The sequence below is a fragment of the Atractosteus spatula genome, chromosome 1 (assembly GCF_055471065.1).
Source record: "Atractosteus spatula isolate fAtrSpa1 chromosome 1, fAtrSpa1.hap1, whole genome shotgun sequence".
Classification (NCBI taxonomy): Eukaryota; Metazoa; Chordata; class Actinopteri; order Semionotiformes; family Lepisosteidae; genus Atractosteus; species Atractosteus spatula.
The window spans coordinates 37,486,244-37,509,217 of record NC_142706.1 but is presented as its reverse complement, the minus strand read 5'-3'; the positions used below and the strand labels follow the sequence as shown (position 1 = coordinate 37,509,217).

The 22,974-nt window shown below is 37.1% G+C and overlaps 1 protein-coding gene across 1 annotated transcript in view; it reads left to right on the top strand.

The window, feature by feature from the left end:
- The window catches only part of LOC148840847 (serine/threonine-protein phosphatase 2A 55 kDa regulatory subunit B gamma isoform), a 95,745-nt gene that overhangs the window by 60,398 nt on the left and 12,373 nt on the right, over positions 1-22,974 (top strand). The window contains exons 5-7 of the mRNA XM_088935286.1: positions 914-1,091; positions 9,767-9,931; positions 19,151-19,320. Coding sequence (XP_088791412.1) covers positions 914-1,091; positions 9,767-9,931; positions 19,151-19,320 — 513 coding nt within the window. The remainder of the gene's footprint in view (positions 1-913; positions 1,092-9,766; positions 9,932-19,150; positions 19,321-22,974) is intronic.

Sequence of the window (22,974 nt, the reverse complement as noted above, 5' to 3'; positions counted from 1 at the left end):
ATAAAATCTGCAGTAACCCTTAAGCAACCTTTAATAATTTGTTGAAGCTTACCCAGAAATGCTGTAGAATCATTAAAGTCTCGAGCAGATTTCTTTTTTTAACAGTTGGGTTCACTAGATTGGTTTGCCTGTCTCTTTCTCCTCTCAAATCTGAGAGCTCCCATCAGTAAGGAACAGACAATTGCATGGTCTGCTATCTTCAAAGAGACAGAGGAACGGGTGCTTTTGCTTTTGTCTGATTTTTATCTCCATTGGTTTTTCCAAATTTCATTTCACGCCACATGATTAAACTGAATCTGCTGCTCAGTAGAATGCATCACAATGAGATAAGGCTTCCTGCTGTCTGAATAGCTGATTCTCACAGAGTATGTTTTTTGTATCACATTATACAAGCACAGTTTTATTTCTCTCTCACATTGTCATTAGTATCAGATTGTATTACCTAATGGAAAAAGGGATATCAAATTCCACTGCGTGACAACTTATTTAAATAACAGTTGGCGGCACAATCACTTCCACATTGACTTCAGTGAAAAGGACTTAAATAATGGTACTTGTAAACTCTGTGAAGATACATATATTTACATATTTTGATTTCATTTCAGGGATTTCAATTTTTCAGATCTTTTTGAAAGGAATACACCTAAAATTTGCAAAATGATTCATGAGACTGAAATACAGATTTTTCCTTGTTGGTTCATGTATCCGACAGTTGGGATGCTTAAAGGCATTTTCTAGTGATTATATTTTATTTGATACAGACGGTTTTACATTCTATCAATGCATTTTCTGTTTTTTATTAACCATATGCTATTATTCTTTTCCCATTATGTTGTTAATGTAAAATATGTTCTCCAGACAACATGAAATTGATGTGGAACTGATAACTGACTGTCTTTATTTACCTTCCCAGGTTCCAGTTTTGAAACCCATGGACCTGATGGTAGAGGTGAGCCCACGGAGGATCTTTGCTAATGCTCACACCTACCATGTCAACTCCATCTCCGTCAACAGTGATTGTGAGACCTACATGTCTGCTGATGACCTCAGGATTAATTTGTGGCATCTGGCCATCACAGACAGGAGCTTCAGTATCCTTTGGCTTGGCTGTGAATGATTTTAGACTTGAGTGATTAATTGCAATGACACTTGTGTTTCAACCTGATTAGGTCTTCCAAATGAGAATAATCCCAGACATAAGTAGTGATAATACACAGAATTGCAGTTATACTATCTGCAAGGTGTAAAGAGATCAGTCTTAGCTACTGTATTCTGAATCAGACAGCATTGGTGTGAGAACAAGGTGGTGGGTGTTCTTTGAAACAGTTGGTGGTTGCATTTTAAATCTGGGCAGATACGGCATACATGTTCAAACCCCACAGTCTCCTTAGTGGAGCACACAGTAATGAGACAGCCTGTGCAACCTACAGTAGAAAAACAAATGGCTTAAGTTGAAAAGATGTCATGTTCTGAGCAGGATGTTTTGGCATTTTATTACCGAATTAGAGATCACACTATCACTAATCAATTAAGATATTTTTCGGTTTCATGCAGCATGTTCAGAGCACATTTCACATAAATAACAGATCCCTCGCTAAAAATTCAATGCATAGGATTCCGTCAGCCTTGGGGGTATGCAGAATCAGTAATGGGGTGCAGGCTTGGGTGTTTTTGAGCTCTTTTTGAGGTAGATCGGATATTTAGAGTAGCTGCAATGGCAGCATTCACCTGATCAGTCACTCTTCATCTTCAGGGTCACTCGGCATTGTGATGGAGCCATTGGAAGACGGCTGTGATCCACAGTGGTTGTAGCCTCTGGTAACAATTAGGAGAGTAGGCCAGCTGGGAGAAGAGCACACAGTTTAATGAGTGTTTGATGGTAACATAGATAGAATACACCTGCAGGGTTAAAGGATCTCCACTGCATTCTAATTGTCTTCCAACTTTATGCTGCCAGACAAAAAATAGGGTGTTAGTGGGTAATAGACATATTAAAAAATAGCGGTTCAATTTAATACGCCTTCAATTAAAACCTTGTTGCTTGTGGCTTCAAATGAACGATAGATTGTATTATGATGTTACTTAAAATACCATAAGATATTGAATGTTAGGAAGTTCTATACATGCTAGTGCCACCACTATCGTAAGCTTTTGTTATATTGCTATTTTTGTTTGTTATATTTGCACATACTGGCGAATGAAGAAGTGTACACAGACTCTTCCAGCCCTCACACAGTCAAGCAACTCATCTTTAAATATACATGTTCCACAGCAGCAGAGCTCAGTGCTGGTAGCTCAGAACTAATTGGAGAATAGGTACATCACAAATCCGCAAGTGCCCAGAGGGCTGCAGGGGTCACCACTGTGTTTGCCAAGAGCCAAGACAGACCTGGCCAGCTGTTCTCAAACTATCCTATGCGGTGCTCAGCCAGTTGTGAGCTGCCACTTTGAGGAAACCTGGTGAGTGACACGACCCAGCCTCGAACCCACAACACCTGGATCATAAGAGTTCAGCCTGCACTCACGTGAACACCTTTTCTGCTGAAGCCAACTGTGAGCAGCCCCCCCTCCATTGTCCTCCAGTTACTATTTATTTTACTTAAATTGTTTGAGATAAATGTCTTTTAGGTGCAGTTTACAACTGCAGCATCATATAGCGACTCCTAACGCAAACCCAGTAAGTACTGTACATGACCAAGCCATCCCTCTCTTTACACACTGGGATGCCAGTAGCAGGTCTCTTAGATAATCACATACTGTAGGTAATGGAGAAAAGCTTTATTTACAATGTAACACCTGATGCTACCAGGCCAGTTATCAGGGCAACCAGAAAATACCACAAAATAAAGCCTCGAGATTTTCATGCACTCTGTATTATCATTAATACTAGGATTTCATGTTTTATTCTAAAAAGCTGTTAACAGGGAGGGTTAGTAGAAGAGAATATGAAATTAAATAAAGCACATAAGCATTATGTATGTGCGAAAATGTGTAGAAAGCTTTATTGTCAGAATTTCAATAATCAGATTTATCTTTTCCTTTCCCCAATTTCATTATGTCTCCGTTCCCTCCCTTGTAGTTCATTTTTGCTCGGGTAACCGAGATCAGTAAAAATCTGTGAAGCAAGAGACATTATTAAATCAAAATGAAGAAAGATATTTCTTGGAACCGGAGGCAATTCATTTTTGTTTTGAGGCAATGTGTATCTTTGTAATGAAAACATCTTGAAAATCTACCTTCTTAAGGGTCTTCAGGGCATTCATTTGCCCTATACAGTTCATGGGATTTCTTGGTTAATTCCAAAGGAGTGTAGCCATTAATTGTCATCTTATAATTTATGAAGCTGATATAACTGTAAGCCTAGAAAAATAATTCAGGTCTCCTATCTCCAGATAGGGTGCAAGGTGACTGGAGAGAGACTAATGATGAATTGGAAGGTCTCCAGCAATTGTTCAGGAGTAGTACACTATTTTTAATGAAAATTTGACTTAAAGATAATACTTAAGCTAATATATCCCTATAGATTTTCAGGACATTCATAAAATATTCTGACAAGTTATCATGAATAAAAATAAGTATGCCATTTATAATTGTCACATTTTCTCATGAAGAAGTGGTTAAAAAAGAAGTTAAATGTTTTTTTGATAGCTTTTCCAGTATTAAAACCTGTATAAAGACAAAATATGACCTAATTAGTTCCTGTGTCATCCTGCATATTAGTTGGTGTTGATGCAGTACAGATCAGCCAAAGGGAAACTGTTAATCTTTCCCTAAACATTGGGTTATTAAAGGCTATTATCAGATTAAGAAGAAGCTGTTTGACTTTAATTTCATCTGTTCATAAAAAGAATGATACCAGTTTGAAAACCTGAAAAGGGTCTTTCAGGAGTTACTTTTCAGTTTTACAAAAACAACCTTGAGCTATCAATTGCTGAATGCATGGATACATGATTTGCAATTGCTGTAATTTGCAGTTGTGCCATTTTAATAACAAGTTAGTGTTAGTGGGGCCAGTAGGGAGCACTCACCCTGGACTCTGTGCGGGTCTTAATGCCCTATTATATCTTGCCACCCTTCAGATGAGACATAAAACCAAGGTCCTGATTCTCCATTGTTATTAAAAATCCCAGAGAATTTCTCAAAAAGAGTAAGGGTATTACCCCCGGTGTCATGGCTAAATTTCCCCCCTGGCCATTACTAATCATGGCCTCCTAATAATCCCCATCTATGAATTGGCTTCATCACTCTGTTCACCTCCTCACTGATAGCTGGTGTGTGGTGAGCGTACTGGTGCACTGTGGCTGCCGTCGCATCATCCAGGTGGGGCTACACGATGGTGATGATGAAGGGGAGTCCCCATTACCTGTAAAAGCTCTTTGAGTGGAGTGTCCAGAAAAGTAAATAAATGTAAGGATTCTTCTGATTATTATCAAGCAGTATTTACTTATTTGTTTTTGCCATTAGCTTTTTGAATTATTATTTAACTGAAATTATACTAAGTGCCTGTGCGTTTAAGCTTTTTGGTGGGTATAGAAATGGGGCACACCTTAGCCTGTCAAGCACTTCATTGCAGAATAAAGGCCATTCCAGTGGCAGCTTCCTGACAGTGCTGTTCACACCCTGGTGAATCGAGTTGAACAGAAATTCGGTCAATGTTCTGTTGTCTTGCTTGGAGTTGGTGGCTAAGATGGTCGCATATTGTTTTGAACTCTGCTGCTCCTGCTAAAACGTAGTCTCAGAGTGAGGATTAATCAATGTCGGCGATCTATTGAAGGAAAATACCCTGCGGTTGACTGTGTGACCTGTCACATACGACCATATGTTGTTAAAACCCGGACTACTGCTCCTTCTCAATTATCTCTTAACCCAAGAAAGAATTGGAACAAGATGATAAATAGTGTATGAAATTCTGTGCTTATTTCTGTCTGATCTTGAGAGAGGATGGCGAGGAGTTGAATTTGAATATCTTAATGCAGTGTAAAGAGATTGGAAGTATCCTGGGTTATTACCATGGAAGCACAAATCCCAATGGAAATCAGAGGCCCTGTGCAGAGAGGCGTCAAGCCTCTAGGTGATAATTGCAATAGACTCACTTCCTAGCCAAAGCCGATGAAGCTCGCTCATTAATGAGTTTGGCCAATGCTACTCACTGGTAGAAAAACAAGTCTGAAAAGTTTATCTTTTTGTGCCTCATTTTAAGGACCTGCAACAATTCATTATAAAGATAATAGTCAGTTAAACACAGTACCTGTACCCAGGAAGCAGCTGATATTTTCTATTTATAATTTCAGTATATATTTGGAAAGCCAAAACATTATAATATACGGTATACAGTAGCTACAGTATATTATAGTACTGTATATATAGCTAAGTATACAGGCAATTCTGGGTTTTGTTATCAGATTGTAAATTATATGCTAATGTTTTCCTTTAATGCTAAAGTAATGCTACCTTTTAATAGTAATTCAAGATTTTCTTGTTAAATTTGGAAAGGATGTATTTACTGTGTATATACTATATAAGGGGTCATTTAAAGAGATTTCGGTTTTGACCAATTTGGAATTGATGTGGTTACCTTTCTATTTGTTTTTGTAAACAAAAGAACATTAGCAGATTTTTACTATTTTAAAGATTGTACAACTGGTTGTTATTTGTACAGAAAGTCATTTTTTGTTATGGAGATTCACCCTTACAGATCTCATGTCTGCTCTAAGCACCTCTAATTTAAACCTAAGCACCTTTAATTTAAACCTCTTGATCCCACAATATTCTCTAAAAGCAGAAAATACATTGGCAGATATGGTATTTTCCTTGAACTGTTGCTTTTGCAGTTGTTTTTATTTGAAATTCTTAGTATTACTTTTTGTACCATCCGGTTTGCAATCCCCAGCTATTAAGATGGCTTCATCATCATGATCTTGATACCAGCGACGGCAGGGGTGAGGGCAGTGATTGCTTTCCTCAGAAATGTTCACTGTAGGAGAGATGTGTTTCTGTTTGAAAGTCCCAGAGCACCCATATCAGAGTAAACAGTGATTGGAAGTGTTACACTACTCCTAATGACCTAAATGTCATCTCATAGGCACTTGTCAAGTTGCAGATTTTCTTGAATACAATTCACAGTCATTTCCAGACATACTATAGCTCAGAGCTCAGTGTGCACTCTGAATGAGCAGTCCTTTTTAGTTTGGCTGTGGGTGTCTGAAACAGCCCAGAAGCAAGTTCCCTGGGATTCTTTGAGAAACAGCTAAGTGTAACCTTAGATCAATTAGCTGTTAGCAACATAATGAACAAGATGGGTCATCAACTCAGTTGTGACCTTTATTTAAGATATTGTTGAATAAATCTGTACTGTATATATGAAATCTGTAAAAAGAAATGGAAGCATTTGTGTTTCCCTCAAATTTCTAAAGATTTTAATTCTACATAAAATTTGGAAGTACAGTATTCTGTAATACTGTGAAAAAGTAATACAGAAAAAGTAATCCTTTATAAATCAAGTATAATGTTTTCTCGATTTAACCATTTTTCTGTCAGTTCTGATTTAAGATCAAAGCACCATTGTAAGCATCGTATTTAGACATTCACAGAGAATGTAGTTTTCATGTTTTTGAATTGATGTTGATTTAAGAATGATTTAAGTACTGTATCCAAGACCCTTTCACAAACAGTTCACATACTCTTTGGCAGAGATTCCCTCTGACCCTCACAAGACTGCTTTAGCTTGTTTTTGCCTCTGGGCATCTGTGTGAAATCTATAATTAGACCGATGCCTTAGGGACAGATTATTTAATTAATTGGAAGAATCATTTTTCTGTGAGAAATTCTACTAGTGGTTCTACTGGTGCCAAACCTTTCAGTGGTTTATCTTTGTATCTAATCCTGTGTGCATAAGACAAGCAGGATTTTGCTAATTATAAAGAAATAACAAAATTACATTAGCTAATTACAATTCTGAGTATTTCAAGGCAGAGGACTCAGTTGCTGGGATGAAAATAAAAGGTTGAAGACAATTGTTGATGCGAAATGCAAAAGGCTTCTTTCAGTATACATAATGGCATCTTCCCCTCAGTCTGCTTTTTTGACGGCCATTACAGTGAAATATTGATGTAAGAGTTTAAATAATTAACGTAATAGCATTTTTATCCAGCAGTACTTACGAGAATCGTTATTTTATTCAGCTTGATTCTGAATCATCCTATTGTGTTTTCTCAAGTCATTTTTTTGGTTGATTGAGGTTTCTTTGTTTGATTTTTGAGGAATGTAAACCTTAGAATAGAATCTCACTAATTATTCCTTTACAGAGCAAGATTATTCAGATACAAACTCTGAATAGAATTTAACAAACTTGCCAAATGTTAAATCCACCTAAGGCAGCGTAGTTTATCAGATGTTAACAATAAAATGATTGGCACCTATTCATGATAGAAGATGCTAGTTATGAAGAAAAATAATTTTTGCTAAAGGCAAGATTATAAGAAGCTTCTCTCTGTCTTAATATAGTATGTGTTGTTTTTTTTCGCGTTTGATGTTCCCTTCTCTGGCGGCACAATGCACAGTGGTTAGAATTGTTGTCTCACAGTGCTGGGGCTCTGGACCTGGGGTGCTGTCTGCATGGAGCTTGTAGTTTCTCCCTGTGTTCACTTGGGTTTCCTCCCATGCCTTTAGGAGGAAAAGACATACTGGCAGGTTATTGGCCTCTGGGAAAATTGTCTCTGATGTGAGTGTGTGCGCTGTGATGGACTAATGTCCCATCTAGTGTGTATCCCGCCTTGTACCAGTTGTTTGCCAGGATAGGGTCTGGCTTCCCAGCAACCCTAAATGAAAAAAGAAAATTGGTAGATGGGTAGATTTTCCCTTTTCAGAAGTGCTGAAAAATGCGTTCTTAGGAGAAGCCAGCCCTTTGCACGTGAAGGTGAGCACACCAGATCACCTGGCAGGTTTTTCTCCGTTCTCTGTCCTTCTTTCTCTTTTCCGTGAAGTCTCTCTGATTCCTCATTTAAAGGATCTTCTGAACATTCTGGAATATTCGCCTCCATTTAACTTCCCCTTGCATGACAGAGGTTTACTTTCGCAGTCAGCTCTGAAAGGCGTTGGGGTTACTTCAGTAAAATAACTACAGGATTATGCGGCCCCCTGTGATGTTTTAAAATTAACATTTAATTAGCAAGTTGTATTGATCAGAGAAGTTGTGTTTTTAGGCTTGGCTATGAGGGCCACTGATTCTTCTCTCCAGTTTGTACATAGCAGGAAACCCGGGGCTCTGCATGAACTCTGTCTGCCAGACGATATAAGCAGTGTGTCAGTTTAATAACATTTTAGCTCACTGAAGCCGATCATAGCAGGAAATGATCCAGAGTACCACGTGAGTGTATTCAATCAGCCCACAGGTCTTTGAAGGGATGCTGGTGTTTCGAGGTCAAACGCAGGGCTCGGGAGAGATGAGTACTGCCATCATCTTTCAGTTTGTAATAAATGTTAACCATTTAATCCTTCTGACATGGGTGGTATGGATAGATCATTGGTACTTACATTATCTGTTGCAGACTCTAGGGAAACCTGACGTTTTGTGCTGCAAAGATTTTGGGTTACAATATGCCAAAAATATACATCTGAAGATATTACAAAATGGTCTGTACAGCTTTTGCACGCCACTTAATTGTATATTGTGTCTTAAGGGGTACTTGACCATTTCTTGGATTGAAATAGGTTTACACAGGGCTACTGCTGTTCTTAGTTTCAAAACAAATCAGCTTTACACTGTATACATTCCACTTCTTTCATCAATAATTCAAAAATGTTCATTTAAATAATTTGATGAAGTGTTGACTTTGGAAGTTATTATAGTCTTGAATTTTCAACTGTGATTCTTCAGGTTCAAATATCCTCATTTGACATCTTTACATTGTTGTGTAATGTACTGTACATTCGACACAGTAACAACATGAGGAGAATGATTTTTACTGTTCTGTATCGGGAATAGAATTTTATTTGGTCTTTTTTATAGCTTATTGTAAAGCACTGTATGTAATATATGTACATTTTAATGAATGCATGTCTACCACATTTGCTTCACATTACAAATACTGTGGTTTTTCACAGCTCCAGAAAGAACCTCCAGTTGCTACTCATTTGTTTCTTTCAATTATTATTTTCTGAAACGCTGTAGATTAGTGCCCAGAGGGTAATGGCCATAATAATTATGTTAGAGTTCACAGCATGAATTACAGTTAATTTTGTAAACAACAGTGCTCATACCAGTATTAATCCTAATAATTAATAATCCTTATGAATGCACATATTAGGCAATCAGAAGGTGCATACAGTATGTATCTTCTAATTTGTTAGTTAGCTGAACAATTTGCTACTGAAGAAGATATGATGTCTACATTTTTGCACACCTCAGCTATAAACAGTACCAAGGTAAGAGCTTTATCTGGGGCCTTTGGAAATAATCAATGTCTCACATTAACAATTAACCAGCTGTCAGCTCACAGAATTAAATGGCCTTGGAGTTTTTCATACTGTTAACTGTTCATCCAGCTGCAGCTCAGTTTGTTCTTCTACTTTGCGTTGCCCAAACTTTACATAATGACAATCAAAAGCAATAACGATTTTGGGGCAAAGTTTTTATATCCCGCGCCAGTAAACGGTAGCAAACGGTTGTGGCCGCAGTTTTGCCAGTCCTCAAGATATGACCCACACCTTTCAAATGAAGCGATTTGAACTTCTCCTGCACGTTTTCCTGAGTGACCGTCCCTCTCAGATATTGTTGACATCAAGCCTGCCAACATGGAGGAGCTGACGGAGGTGATCACGGCTGCAGAGTTCCATCCTTACCACTGCAACCTCTTCGTCTACAGCAGCAGCAAGGGAACGCTTCGCCTGTGTGACATGAGGGCCTCCGCTCTTTGTGACAAGCACTCCAAACGTGAGTGACCGCATTTTACGGGGTACCCTGCATGCCCTGAGACTAGGCGCTGAAACGGTGTTGTTGCTTCATTGGCTGAATTCAGATTAAACAGGTTGTCTTCAAAGCAAAAGCAAAATAGCTGTCTCTGTCTTTTGGAGAGACTCTAAGGTTTATCACGCCATGGTAAAAACAACGCTGATACTGTATGTAGCGGCCATACCAGTGAATCTGAGGACGAGACCTGAGTTATTTCAATGAACAGAGTTTATGCGAGATTCACACCACGCTGACTATAGAATATGGATGAAATCAATACCAAAAACAAGGAAGTTTTTTTCTTATTCAACACTTCCATCAGGAAGAAAGCAGGCTGTACAGTTAAAGGTATTTACCTTAAATGGGTAATTTATTTTCTTACGCAGTGTAGGTAGTCCATGATCTAGTCTTAATGATTTCCATTAAGCTTTCTGAATATAAAATAAATGACCAAGAGCTATCTCAAATCCCATAAGGCACATCTGCCAACTGGCCAGTTCAGACAACGATAAATAGAAGATCCCTAGATAAGAGAGTGACATTTGATGCCAGAAGGTGTAATAGGTCCATGTAGTCATTGATTAAACCCCATTTTCCAGATCTGTGAGTTAGAAAATAGCCATTTAATGTTGCATCACCAATATGAACTGGGGAGAATGGGCCCCTACAGTGCTGCTGAAGGGAGACATTCTGCACAGCCCATTACTTATTACTGTATAAAATAACAGATTACAGAGCAGGGGTTCACAGTATTAAGTGCATAGCATGTTTATCAAGTAAAGCTAAACTTTTCATTTATAACATTTTGGTTATAACAAGTTGTCAGGTTGCAATTTTAAAAAATAGACACGTCCTTGAATAAAGATTGAAAGATTCTTGTTTTTAATACACCGCTCAGGAACAGAAATGTGCTAAAGAACAGTAGGGTAGAAATCCATAAAACATTGTGGGACAGAGGTTTATATTTCCAATCACCGTGAAATCCTCTGCAGGGCTGATCGATTTGTTCATGAAAAAAGATGCATCTCTGTGGTGTTTGTTACACTGAAGTAAATGAAAATGATATTTTAAAAGGACAGTTTAAATCTCGGGATATAATTGGAGCTATACTTTTTCAAAGCTGATTCATTGTTCATTCTGTTTTTAGGTTCTGCTTTCATCCTTAAGAATTTAGGTTATGGAGTTTTGTGTCTGGGATTCTTTCAGCCTTCATCAGCATTCCTTACCACATAGTGCATTTGAAATTCATTTCAGCAATAAAGTGTTTTGAGCCAGCTCGTGATTTTCATAGAAAATCTCATTCATTTCTTCAGGTCTCTAGAAAACACCATACAGCAGTGTGCAGACAGCTTTTAACCTTAAAGGAATAGTGTTAGAGTATTCATATTGCATATACTCAGTACTACACGGTCGAGATTGGGAATGTGAATAAGGTTAACTTCATTTCTATAATCACTCACATGTTCTCACAAATAACTTTGTTCCCCAGCATGACACAAGCATAATTACAGTAGAATTTGATTGTGAAATATTTTAAATTTGCTGAAAGCATAGCCTCCAGAAAATGAAGAGGAATATGAAGGCATAAAGTCTCATGTCGATTAGCTGCATAGAAGTGCTGATTAAAGCATGAAGGGTCTCCACCTGTCTCTTCGTACAGAGCAGTACAATGGTAGCAAGCAGGGGCTCATTAACCATTAGGAGCTCAAGCCTTTTGGTTAAATATAGATGAAGTATTATTGGAGAGAAGAGTAGGGAAATGAAATTGGTAATTGGCCTACTCTTTATGGAAGGTCATCAAGGCAGTGTCAAAAATTGTACTGGAATGTCTCTCTCTGGATCATTTGGCATTTAGGAAAGAACGTGTTGGGTTTTAATGTGCCATGTGGTTGATCACTGATTTTTATTCCGTTCTGCTGTGTCAGTACCATTTTAATTAATGGAGGGGAAATTATATATTCACATGTTTAGGCAGAGAGCATTAGAATGTGGATATCTTACAGCACTATGGAGAAAGATGAATTGTAACAGTTAGCTAACTTAGCATCCATTACCTTCAAGCTATCCTTTTTTATATAGAGTTAAATTTTATTTTTCATTATATTTTGCATCAATGATTGCACATGCAGAAATACTTGATCCCTCCTACAAATGGTTCATCAATCAATAAAAAAAAACTTGGGCTAACAGAACTAATGTTCCTTTGGAAAATGCACAATTATATTAGTGCATAGAACATGATTTGTTATTTTAGCCAACGCCCCCTTCTCAGTTTTGTTCTTCACCCATTTTCAAACAATTTCATGAGTCCATATACACATAGGCTAATTTAATTTATAGATCTTATAAAAAAAAAGATTTGTTGTTGTACAGTCTTTGTGTTTTAGGATTTTTAGAATTAGCAAGCATTATGTTGTATGGAGTACATTCATAACTACTAAAAGTAAGCATTAATTTACCCCCTTTTTAATCATACCATGTATTTGATGAGTTTAGATGGATTTGTACAGCTGTGTACATAACACGTGAATCTCTAGTTAGACAAAATAAATATATTAATTTTTCCTAAGTTCCAAATTAGATTTTCTCAAATTCCTGGTTTAGTGTTTTTTCAGCACCATTAGGTTTTAAAAGTTGTCTGTTCTATATATATATATTTTCCCGTTTTATACACTGATTTTTAAAATGATCTATGAATTCACCAGAGATCACCAGTCTATCTCCCTTTACTGAAACTAAGAAAATATTTAACGTGATATAACCCACCTGCCACACAGAAAGATAAAGATTATAGACTGGTTCTTCATTTCATTTGATTGCAGAGCGAAAGCGTTTGGAGTTTATGGTTTAATGTTGCCTGAGGTCATGGATTGTACAATATACAGTAGTTCAGTTAGCCTGCAGGAACATTTCAATGACCTGGCGCTCAACTAGAAGAGTCCAAAGCATTTCCAGATGGTGAAGTGAAATGCCCAATGCCAAAAAAGCAGTCCAAACAGACACACAGTGTCAAGAAAATTAGATTCCCTGTGTTAGTGAGTTAAGGTATCATGAGGTCATAGAAATCAGTCTGAGCATCTAAGATGATAAACCATTTCCTAAGAAGATCATTCTCAGAAGTCATGAGGTTTAATTGGGTCTTGTCTAATCAATTCTTGTCAAGTGCTTATCAGGTCCCACTAGAGAAAAGACTGAATCTGTTTCCTTTCATTTGTACTGTTTTACATTTCAGAATCAAAACCTTTTTTCGAGACCCATATATTTTCTGAAGACCCACACACATAGAGTGGATTTTTTACTGTGACCTTTAATTCTCTACATATTACCTTTCACTTGAAATTGAAAGAAAGTGACACGAGACCCCTGCAGCACACTCTAATTAATATTGACTTCTACCGATTATGGGACACAGCCATTCTAAATCTTTAAATTGACTGTTTTTAGTTAAAGTATTTGATTTGTGTGTCTCAAGCATACTTGCACTTTTAAATCAAACTTCTTGTGGTAACCTTTTTATATTGTTGGGAAAATACTTAGCAGACAGAATAATCCATTTGAACATCATTTTGAGTACATTAAATAAGTAGCTGTTATATGTTGTGTTTTTTTGTTCTATTAATGTGTTTCCTCCGCAGACATTTTATTGAGATGATTGCATGAGTTATAAGAAATGACGTAAAAGTTTTGAGTAATAGTAATTTAACCAATAATAGCCTTTTTATGTACTGCCTTTAAAGCAATTGCCTCAATTGCCTATTTTACAATGGAACTATGAAAATTGCAAAGCCAAAACCTTAGCAAGAGCAAAAGACAATCATGCAAATGGTTCTCTAAGTGTTCTTTAAGTGTATTTCGAGTAATGTAAAGTTTATGGAATAATGCAGTCCACAAATAGTGTAAATAATCTGAGAAAAGTCATCATTTCAGAGAGGTGGAAGAGAGACAAATGTATTCCCAAATATAGGCTCTAACAATGTGTTTGTATGCTGTTGAAAAATCCACCCTCAGGATCATTATTCTTAACAAGTGCCACTCTTCTACTGAAAATATTTGTGTTTTGCTGTCTTCTCCTGCAGTTGCATTAATCATGTCCTGTCAACATATGGCTGTGAGACACCGCAGTTAAACTTTCATTAAAAAAGAGAACTTTTAAAAAGTCAGTTTATGACTATGTGGAAATAATGACTGGTTAAGAGTTGTTTTTAGTGTTGCACAATTGTTTTTTTCACCTCAATGAGAAGACTGAAGAACAGGAGCAAATGCTTTACTAAATAGAATTAGGGCTCATTTTTATTTTTATACCCTTCACATTCATGCTAATTTGACAGTGGAAGTCAGCTTAAAACAACACGTTTACTGCCACATTTACATTTTAAGGACATTCATTCTCTTTTGCTATTGTAGTGTTATTTTTGCACTAAACAAATGGGCAGAGATATTCATAAAAACAACAGTGGAAATCGGTGGATAGAAATTTCAAGATGCAGTACTGTATATGAATACATGGTATCTGAAAGTACTGGAACGTTATAGGTCTTGGTTGAGAACACATTGATTGTAGATGATTCAAATATTTTTACAAGACTTTCATCTTAGAGAAGGCTGTGTTACAGTATGTATAAGATTACTTGGAAAGGCCACTGGTGATTTCAGAAGGCACTGTTTATGGGTAATGATAATGGTTCCCTAGTTGCACTGTTTCAAGGGAGAGCAGAAAAGGAAGTTGAAAGAAAACAATATTTTTCAATGTCTTCAAACAAGAAGGTTTGAGACATGTTACGAGGAAGGCTTTGATCTTTTGCTTCTGTGTATTGCAGATGGAAAGAAACTGGGCGATTTCTTATTCTCCTCACATTGATGCTTTTGGCAGGTGTCAGTTGTAGCACTAGCAGATATTTGAGAAAGTTCTTGGCCTATTTTTAGTCCTAGTATCACAGCTTTAAAGGATTTTTTATTCTTTAATGTATGACTTTTATTATTTAAAACTGGCTTTTGATTTTAAACACATAAAATAACATCAACATTTATTTTGCCATGGTAAAATATTTTATGTGTGTCACGACAGTAAACTATTTTATGTAGCATTGAAGGGCCAGAAGACTTAATAAAATCTGATATTGGGGAAAATCCTAACACAGGCTACAGCAAAATGGAAAAAACACGTAAAGCATTAAACTTCGAGATTAAGGTTCAAAAACACACGGGGGCTCAATTATAGGAAAGAAAAAAGAAAAAGGCCCCAACATCCATAGTTTTTATTCTGGTAAACGGTACAAATAATTGATCAGTGCAAGGAGAACCGACGAGTGTGAGATTAGGTCAATATAAGTCAGAAATATAAAGTAGAAGAGATAATTCATGATCATGTAAGTAAAAAGCACAAATTTAATGTCTATCCAAAACATCACAGGAATACAAAATAAATGTGTGCGCACTTTACTGAAGAAAAAAAAGTACAGATATATAAAGTAAGAAACAGGAGCATGGTTACTGCATGTGTTTTCAGCATTCAAGAAGAGCTGTAAGCTGCTCATCATTTTATCAGAGGTATTAATTCAATTCATTCATTTTTGTTTTCATTTACACTTTGCCATTTAAATCATGGTTTTATTTACTTTACAAAAGCTGGCATAAATATAAATACGGCTATGATGAGGGCATTACAGCCAGCACAAAAGTAAAAAATGAATGTCAAAGATACAAACCTCAATGTTAAATTGTTTTTTCAAAGGTAAAAACGAGATCGGAAAGCCAAGTGGCTACAATGTTTGTTTATTTTGACATTTACATTACATACAGTAGGTACTGTTCATTGTTCATACAATTGTCATTATTAGTTAGTAACATCATAATAACATTCCCTAAGAACCACAGCTTTAACATTCTAGAATTAATTAAGTAATAGGAATCAAGGAAAAACACACTAATGGCATAAGAAATTTAATTGCTTTGATTCAGGATGATCTTCACTGATTTGACCAAGAAAACAAATGAATCTTGTAAAGAGAAAGTCAGTATATATATTTTTTTATTTGGCTTCTTAGTAAGTATGTATGGTAGCCAGGCAACCAATGTACATGTAGGTCCAACTGGCACCATGATCTAATTGTGGACCAAAAATAAATAATGTAAATATGGAAAACTTGGCAAAATACAATCACACAGATGTGACACATGATCGACCCTTTAATAAGACCCCTATGTTTCCTCATCAAAAAGAAACAGTTCTTCAGGGAGGCCACAAATGTGAAATCTAATTTAGCTTTGATAAGGCATAATTGCGGCTTTATACCATGAACAGTTTCACAGACAAAGTGAAAATCAGATGTACAAGATGTAACAACTGTGCTGCTGTAGTGTTGGCCATGCTAATGACTTTCTTTTCTCTAACACACTTGACCAGTAAGGTATTCTTACAATGTCATTGCTTTGGCAGCTCCTGTTATGTAAATCAGTGGCGCAAGTCAGTAACATGACCTTCAATAGAGACCATATAGTATGCCTTTTCCATTTCTTTTTTTTAAACTTCAGGTGAGCTTCTTTTTTTCCTGTTCTATAAAGACACCCATGTAGCCAATGTAACAATATTTTTTCATTTGCAATATGATCCTTTCATGAAACCAGCTGCAGTGGTCTTAACTAGTCATTTTAATAACAATAGACCTTCATGCCTTAATACACAAAAAAATCACTTCACGGTCTTTGAAAGATGTTAATATAACAGAAATGTGACCCCAGTATGCAGGAACCGAAGTCAACTTTGCCACTAAGCAATTTTAAATTGGAACTGCAATGCTGTTTTTATATTTCAGGGTTAGAAAGAATTGGCATTAATGAGTGCCTTTCAAACCACAACGAAAGTAAAATGTGCACAGTAACATGTAAAACTTCCAACTTACAAATCACAAGATAACCAATTTCCAGGCTTACTCAGCGCCATATTGCTGTCATTGTCTGTGATTCAGAACGAGGCAACAAAACTTCCGGTGACGCGATGCGGCCCTATTACATTGCAAACAATTAGGCTTGTAAGTCCAGCACTTTAAATCCCATAGAAAATTACTCTCTGCTTCGAGACGGTTTTGCCGACAAATACTATTCGTTAACTTGGCGTGCAGGTCACGTTGGAACATTTCTGTGGTGAAATATCTGCTTGCACGACCTGTAGTTTTTCACCCATACTGTACATCACATTACATTAGTCATTGCAATGACTAGTGAGCAGGAAGGGCCAGTTTAAGTCTCACAAAGTCTCACTTTCACCCATGGTGAGATCGGCAGTTTGCAATAACACGGTGACCATACAGTACTTTCACAACGTTTATGGTTTTGTGCTTAATTCAGGGTTTGTGAAAATTTTTGATACCATCAATTAATTTATTATGTTGCCAAGATTTAAAAACTAGTCTCAGAAATTGAGACCGCAGTTCCCCTTTAGTGGTGGTAGGACCCTGATCCCTTTATCCCTGCATCAGATATTTCTTCTAGAACCAGCAGTCCTTTTTGTTACTCTAGAAATTACATTATATCAGTATCTTACTGTAAAATGAACACAAGAACAGAACAGTATCCACTCAAAAACAGATCAGGTTTGCAGTCCACAGTAACCAAAAAAGAGAAATCCAGCAGCATTCTCCTGAATCAGCTCAGTCCCAGTATCCTGGCGGGTCTCTTTCCACCATAGCAAAGAAAGAGACCAAATTAAATTCTTTAATTATTTGTAGCCTCCCAATCAGTTCTGTCTGTCCCAAACCGTTCGTTGTGCTCCCCAATAAGAGGGCAACTGGATCAGAAGTGCCAGTTAAGGGGTTATTCCACCAGAGGGCACTGGTGAGACATTCCAGATCCATGCAGGGATGTGGTAGGATAACATGCATGAGAGTATGTGAGATCAGACTCCCTGTATAAGGTCAGGGGAGAAATCAGTCGACTCACTGCCTGGTGGAGCAGCTAGTAAGAATGTCTTCCGGGGAGGCTCCTGAAGCTCAGCTCATGGGAAGCTAGACCAAGCTGGGTCTCGCAGTGAGATGCCGGACAGATAACATTCTCGCTATCATGAGGACGGGGACAAGCCGCGTTTCACGGTGAGGCGCTGGGATGTCATCCAGCCCCTGAAGGGGCAGGTAACAGCACAGTCCCGGAGGGGACTGAGTGATGTGACAGACGGCCTTGTCTATAGAGAGACAGAGAAGTTTCCTCACACTTGGCTACCATCCAAGGTGGATCTGTTACACCCCCTTAACCTATTTCTCCTCAGCAAATACTTGGGAGGGGGAGCAAGATGATGTCTGAGTTTTTCCCTGGTGCTTTCTGTTCAATTCAATTCAATTTATTTTTATATAGCGCCTTTCAAAACAAGGTTGCCCCAAGGCGCTTAACAATGCAAGTGATCATACATGTTAAGAATACAGAAGACAATGGAGGAGAGGAACCAAAAACTCCTTAGTAAGGAGGAAAAAAACCTCTAGGGGTCCAAGGTCAACTGGATGCCCAACACCTTTGGGCATGCTAACATTATACAATTAAAAAAAGGAATAAATGAATGAAGGTATTAATCCATCCATCATGTCTTCTGTATGTCAGTACTCCATGCACATCTCTGTAGACCAGAAAAAGCCTCCTAAACGATAGCTATATCCAAGATGTCCCTCTGTTGAGTTCCCCCTTGTCTCCGAGTCCTTCTGTGTCTTGTCCTCTAACTCGGTGTTGTGTTTACCCACCCCTGCCACTGGCAAAAGATTTTATACCCCTCTTTCTGGGCAGACCTCCAAGACTTGAATGACATGAGGGGGGGAAGACCTGACTAATGGGTACAGTAGACCAGGTGTTACAGTACTTTGTCCCCTTTTTCTTTTGTCCTTTGTCCACGATTGTCCCAGCCTGCTCAGCAACCCCATAGAGACTAATGCATCACTACTGTATGGTAACTGAGTTCCATCTGGGCAACAATGTGTCGATCAATTGTTGCTGATTGGCACCTGCCCTACTGGTTTCACCAGTGTAGCTTGGAGACCTTGGTTGAAGTCAGAAGGCAGGCACACAAACAGACAAAACACACCAAACCTGACAAAATACTGGCCATTATATCATCTTTACAGTCAAAATAGACCCCCAAACGACTGCCCTAAAAACACATTTATCATTCTGTGGCATTAACACACGTCTCTTTTTCTCTCTTTCGTCTTCTTTTGTTGTCTCTAGTTTTTGAGGAGCCTGAAGATCCCAGTAACCGGTCCTTCTTCTCCGAGATAATTTCCTCAATCTCCGATGTCAAATTCAGTCACAGCGGACGTTACTTGTTAACAAGAGATTACCTCACTGTCAAAGTCTGGGACCTGAACATGGAAAACAAACCTATTGAAACGTATCAGGTAATGTAAAGCACTCTGTTCTTTTGCCGTTTACGATCACAGAGTGTCAGGGAAAAATGAAGATGTAATAAAACACATATTTCAATTTATCACATTTATAGTGCAGTGATTTCTCACTAGGTGAGAAAGAGTGAAGCTGTTAAGTACATGGTGAAATTCTGAAGCAAATGGCACCCATTCATCTTTAGATTTTCATTAATTGGTACACTGGATTAGGAGCAAAGCCTTAAAAATTGCTTAAAAATGGAGAACTTACTGTGTGTGTTGTTTTCTTTTTCACTGTTGTGTGAAACTTATTTGCACAGTTTCTTTCTTACGAAGCGTCTCTTCATTATAAAAGCTATAGATGTGTTACAGTCAAGGAAAAGTAAGATGTGTAGTAAAAAACTGCAGAAGTGAAATGCATACAGTAGACCATATCTGTCCTGTCACTTATTTCCCTCACATGCTTACGTGTGTTGGTGTGTACATCTGAAGATCTTTATTCAGTAGCGCATCCCTAGTGCAGTCTTGCTACCGTCGGCACTGTGAATATGAAACAGAACGTACTCGGGCACCATGGGAGCTATTTTTAGCTTCAGTGGTGAAAAAAGCACCTTGCCATGCAGCCCAAGAAGGACTGCATTGCAGTACAGCTGTAATTTGCATGACAGCAGCAGCTCAGTAATATCAGTTATATTTCATTTAGCATGTTCTTTGTTATTGTTGGATATGCATAAGCCATATAAAGACTGATTTTTTGTCATTTTTAAAATGAGTTAGGTGGTTAGTAGGAATTCTTTTTAATTTCTTTCTTTATTGTCTCTAACCCTCCTCAGTTTTATGCAAAATTGCCATCTGAATTCTGTATATAAATGTTTTATTACAGTTTTATGAGCACATTTACTATTATACATTTAGGATATAAGGCTTATAAGCAGAAATTTGTACCTACAAGTTTTAACTTCTGATACCAAATTACATAAAGTTACACATTTATTTCTTAATTTTAGACAACAAAACCAATGTGCAAAGTATGTAGACACGTAATCCAAAAAGACAAGTGTCTGTAATTGCTGCCAAAGGTGCTTCCACCACATACTGAGTTCATGGATCTCAAAGCATCTCCATATCCACATACACAGTACTTCAGTTTTTTTTTCTTCAGTTCTTTCTGACACTAACTGTAACTTATCTTAACCTTAAATGTCTTCAATTGGAGCATTCTGAATTTGAGCAAAAATATTAAGTTTAAAAAAATGTGAATGCAGTATTTTTTCATTTCACAAATTATAGAAATCATAGAAAGTGTCTGGATACTTTTGCACTGGATCTGGATATTATGAAAATAAACACAGCCTAGGGTAATGTTTAGGCCTGGTGAGCACTGAAATGGGGCTATTGTTTCATGTCCTCACTGCGGATCCTGCTGTAGTATTACTGAGCTTAGCCCATTTGGACTCAGCCTTATACAGTAATTGAGTTATAACATTCACTGGCAGTTTAGCCAACAGTAGTCTGCTGAACTTGGGACTGCTGAGCCTTTTGCCCTATTGGCAAGAATGTGGTTTTGAAGAACAAAATTAACAATACCGTTTTCTTCAATAAAATAAATCCAGCAATGTTTTAAATGTGAATATAGTATATGTACGGAACACTATATATAAATATATTTATTTTCCGCACATGCTAAACTATAAATGGTACCAAGAGCAAAAGTAATCCAGATGCATCAAAAACATGTTTTAATAAGTTAAGGTTGACAAGATTGATTAGTGGGTTGATTTGCTGCGCACACATTATTCAAAACGCAGCTTCAGGTAAGCTGTTTGTAGCACCCATGATCGTATCTTATTTGAGTGGTACGCTTTCTTTCCATGCAAAGAAAAGATGATCTGTAAGGTTGAGAGGGCAAGGGTCACCTCTATCATACTTTTTATTATAATACTTTTTATTAAGGGAATTATTTTATCCATGAAATAGCCTGTCCCGATTTATCTAAAACTAGTGGCAGAGGATAAAATCACTCTTTTTCTCTCTCATAGACATGAGTGACAGAAATAATTATTTACAATTATCGATGCAATGTAATACTGTTGAAAGTCAAAATGTTTTACAACTTTTAATATGGGGCAAAAAGTGCTTTGTTTTTGTGAACTGGGGTGCCAGCACTGCTAATCCACACCCCTTTCTAAGTAACACCACAGCTTTTATGCAGAAATTAGTTGTATACAGTGCTTAAATTGTTGTTTTTTTTACTTTACATTTTGTAATGTGGTGGAGTGACAACATAGTAAAACATCACAAATATCTTTACTATTATCAAGGACATAACCAAGAATCTGGACAAAGTATATCCTGTTCTTCTCTGAAGAGTGCAGAGAAATTCATCCATTGAAATCCAGTATGCTGAAAATGTTTTAAGGGACGTAGTTTTGCTAGAAACAGGCCAGTAGCCTTAAATAAATAATATTAATACTATATTGTGGCCTGTAGCTATACAGTATATTGTACACAAAAGTAAGATATTGTATCATTGTTCCTGCTGTTTCTGTACTATTGTCACTGATATCCTGCTTTTGCTGTTTGTATAGATGTGCCCCACTACTTTGAGAAACAAAGAAAATTTGAAAAATCAAAAAAACCTTTCAGGTAGACTGTAAAGAGCTTGGCACAGGCACAGTTAAACTAAGAACTAAGCTCTGGACTCCTCAGTGGTTCAGTGAGCTGAGTGTGGTACTGTTTGTCTCTTGCCTCATTACCTCACATGAAGTTTGGATGTATTCTTATCACATTTGTTCTTCTAAAGCCATGGTTCTTAAAATATGATGCGAGATGTGCAATATGTCTTTTAGAAGGTAAATCACTTTAAACAACGAATTAAGAACAGGCTATATAAGTACAGCTACTTTGTTTCATCAAACCTACCGTAGGTATTTTAAGGTTAACGTAAAAGGTGTCATTTTCCTTGTAGTCGTAATTGTACTGGGAAATTAAAAGAAATGTATAATTCAGTCTTTCATTCTAAAGTTGTGATATGTCTTAGGTTTAAAGAACTGACCTGCTTCAATGACTTTTACTGTAGGTGGGACTCAAAGTACAGAACATATTTTGAGAACCAAAGGGGTGCAGGTTGCAGTAAAGGTTATTGCTGTCCAATTATCCAACTGGTTAATTCACATGGAGAAAAAGTCAGAAAAGATCACTGGAATGTCAAGGAGTACTTAGAATGATTAATATCACAATACACATGAATTAGAATAATACATATCTAAGAGCAATGGTGACTATTAACATTGCACAAAGGCTGTTTGTTTAAACTGTTTTACCAATGGCTGATGGTATTAGAATGTTAACCCTTTTTATCTTCAGACTGTGTGTAACCTTTTCTAAACAAGATTATATGGAACCAAAGGAAGAAGCTTAATTTTGTGTATCATCCTGCTGTGCAATTATTGCTTTTTTGAGGGTATAATTATAAATACAGCTAAAACAAACCAATTTATTGAAGATGCATGCATAGATGTTTTGCTTCAGTTTAAAAAAAAAAGCATTAGACATTGGAAAGCTAATGCAGTTTTAATTTGCATTTTCCTTTCCAAAGTTTGTTAATACTAATGTACAATAATGCTTGATTTCATATTGCTTTTTAAGATTGAGAACATTCGGGTAATA